The sequence below is a fragment of the Petaurus breviceps genome, unplaced genomic scaffold (genome assembly GCF_028583685.1).
Source record: "Petaurus breviceps papuanus isolate PSGF00001 unplaced genomic scaffold, PetGlider_PUasm1.0 90633, whole genome shotgun sequence".
NCBI lineage: Eukaryota > Metazoa > Chordata > Mammalia > Diprotodontia > Petauridae > Petaurus > Petaurus breviceps.
The window spans coordinates 8,037,546-8,040,773 of record NW_027187293.1 but is presented as its reverse complement, the minus strand read 5'-3'; the positions used below and the strand labels follow the sequence as shown (position 1 = coordinate 8,040,773).

Genomic DNA, 3,228 nt, shown 5'->3' with positions numbered 1-3,228 from the left:
CCAGCCGGTGCCTGGAGAGGAACAGGGAGAGACTGGGGCTGCTTGGGCTGGCTCCTCTCTTCCTTCCCCGGACCCCTGGTCCCCTCTCCCTCCATTCCTCCCTCCCTTCCCCCCTTTCCCCACAGTGCGGAGCAGAGCAGTGTCATCTCCCTTAGCTTGCTGCTCCCCGCCCCCGCCTCCTCTCCCAACCTCCACCCCCACCCCCTCAACCCCCGCCTCCTCCTCCTCAGCCTCCTCCTCTTTTCAGGGCGGGGGGAGGGGGAGGACTGCCTCACTCCGCACCGAGCAGCCCGGCTTTCCCCTCCCACTCTCCCTCCTGCTCTCCAACTCTGGGCAGCTGCAGCGGCGACGGGAGCAGCAGCGGCAGCAGCATCAGCAGCAGCAACAGCAGCAGCAGCAGCAGCAGCAGGAGCGAGAGAGTCACCACCAGGCTTCACCAAGGGACAGGAGCCGGCTCCCCGGCTGAGGAGCGGAACCATGGCCGATGGGGGCGAGGGCGAGGATGAGATACAGTTCCTGCGAACTGTAAGCATCACACTTTTCATGCTCACCTGGAAGGACCCAGGAGAAGCCTAGTGGGGAAAGGGGATGCTATCAACTAGGGTGGTCCTTAGCTGGAGTGATAGGAAGGGGTGCCAGAGCTATGGTACCCGGTAGTTAGGAATGAAGCAGCTAGTGGCTGTCTAGTGAGGGCAAGTGGGGGAAGCAGGAGAAGGAGGGCTAAAAAAGAGTAGGTGGGAGGGAGAAGAAATGGTGGGGGAATGCATAGAGGAAGCTATTGCAAGGATAGAGGAATGAGAAGCTCACAACCTCTTTTTCCTTACAAGCATGAGGATGATGGATACGGTATAGGAAGCATTAGGGGTACCTGTAGGGCTGAAGGAGGAGAGGAGAGGACCCTCTGCTAGCATGCTTTGCATGTTGATGAGGGGGAGAACGTACACACTGTAGGTAGGGTGGGGAGGGAAAAAGAAAGAGAGAGAGAGAGAGAGAGAGAGAGAGAGAGAGAGAGAGTGTCTTTGCAGGGAATCACTTGTGGGGGCAGGGGGCACAGGGAAATCTTGCAGGGAATTCCTGCGTATCCCCATTTCTCGTGCTTTTCACTTTGACACGCATGCTGTGACGGGAAATAACAAATAGATTTGCGTATTTAGTTTGCATGCATGAGCAGCCTGAGCTGGGTCAGGTTGGTGGCTCCTGAGCAGGTTTCTTAAGTGAAGGTGGGGTACCAGGGGTTGACTGAGTGCCTCTGTGGTATATTAGACTTGCTGGAAATTGTGCTTTAGCAGTGCACTGAGAGTTTAAGATTGTGTGTGTGTGTGTGTGTGTGTGTGTGTGTGTGTGTGTGCATGTGCATGTGTGCGTGCTTATGGTAGCTTTTGAGAGTCATTTTTCTATGTCCTGCTTTAAGCAGAAATTTGTGAAATGCTGAGTGCAGTAAAATATAGAGGGCTGGGAGCAGCTGGGTGATTGGAACATTGGGGTGGCCAGTGGGGAAAGATTTTGGCTCTGTACTCATACCATTTTTTCCCCCCCTAAGTACCTTTTGGCACAGTTTCTCCCTCTCTGATTTGTTCTATACACTGCAGATACTTACCAGGCAGAAGCATAGCTCACCCTAAAAGCTGGGACTGAAATGCCCTTTGACAGAAAATAAAATTATATAATTTCTTGTTGAAGGGAAGCTAGTTGATATATTACTAACGTTTTGAGATGTTCTCTTAATACTCACCTTTGGGTTTTTTTTCCACTTCTCTTTTGAAATACAGAGTATTTTAACTTAATTTTTCATAAAATCCACTGAGTCTCTAATGTCTGAGGACTGCAGCTTTTGCTGCTTCTGGGTTACTTCTCTTTCAAAAGTGATATAGAGATCATTTCCCAAGTTCCAATTTACCTTCCAATCACAAACTTTAAGAATGAGTGAATTTTGAATTAGCTATTAATACTCAGGTATACAAATAGTGTTTATGTCTCAAGCAAATTGAAAGGTGAATTTATGTGTTGCAAGAGTACTGATTTTTCCTTTTATTTTCTCCTTTATTTACTTTAGTATGGGAATGTTATCAGTATTAATTTTTGAACATTAGAAAGAAAAAGGCTTTGGCAAAAAAAGAAATCAAAGATACATGTTAGGTGAAAAGCTATCTAGCATAGCAGCTCCATATCATGCACCAACATATATGTTGTGTTCAACCATCTGGCTATACTGTTGACCAATACACTGTTAAAATGACCTGTGTAAAAAATTTCTCATGGAAATATTTTAAGCTTGTTCAGAATAAAGTAATTTGTTTTTCTTTAAAAAAGGAGACATTGTCTGAAACTTTTCATATTTTTAAGGTGAATATGTAAAGGGAATGGAAAACTATTTTTGTTGAAAAAATATATAGCTGCAGTACAATTTTTTTTCTTCCTTCAGTTTTAAAATTAAATTCCATAGGGTTAAAATTAGCTTGAACATTTTGGAAAGCTTTATGCAATTATGGGTTTGCTGCAGGCTTAAATGTTAAGCTGAGCTCATAGAGCTCATGGTGTTATCAGAATACTTAATGGGAACAGAAGTAATGGGCTTGCTAATGTGGCTGTGTACATATAAAGTAATGTTAACCCCTTGGCACTTGACAGCTGCCCATCTTGCAGAGTAACACCCTTGATAAGTGGACCTTATGCTAGTGAAGGTCTGGCAAGTCTAGTCTAGATTTTTCTTTTAGGGTTTTTCCTTAGGATGTGTGCTGATGATGGATGACCTTGAAGAGGGGAGCAAAATGGAATAGGGAAGTTTTTGTTGGAGGGTTAAGATATGAAAAGGGGAAAAAGTGCTTTTTCTCCTTTAAAATTAGGAATTTTATTCTGGAGATTTGCCATACCATATTCTTGGATAATTACACAGTCTGCTGTTCTTACACTATTCAGCTCCATATCTTTGATTTGCAAAAATAGATGGTTCTGAAACGTTTATGAGGTTAGGATAAAAGTCTCATTCTTTAAATTAGATTAATCTTTTTTTCCTCCTATGGCTAAATTCATCATATATACTCTTCTTTAAGCAAATAGGTTACGTGTGTTACAATCTGTATCACGTAGATAGAATATTCAGTTATCCTGTTAAGACTTCCCCTTGGTAATAAATGAAGGTATCCTGTTTGGAAAAGGGAAATCAAACAATTAATGATTAAAGGGTATGATTGTGAAGAAGACAAGATCATTTATATATATATATATATA

General features: G+C 43.6%; 1 protein-coding gene across 1 annotated transcript in view; it reads left to right on the top strand.

Annotated features, from left to right (window-relative positions):
• Positions 1-217: 217 nt before the first annotated feature.
• Positions 218-3,228, top strand: part of RYR2 (ryanodine receptor 2) — an 864,696-nt gene continuing 861,685 nt past the window's right edge. Inside the window, exon 1 of the mRNA XM_069064486.1 lies at positions 218-525. Coding sequence (XP_068920587.1) covers positions 478-525 — 48 coding nt within the window. The 5' untranslated portion in view covers positions 218-477. The remainder of the gene's footprint in view (positions 526-3,228) is intronic.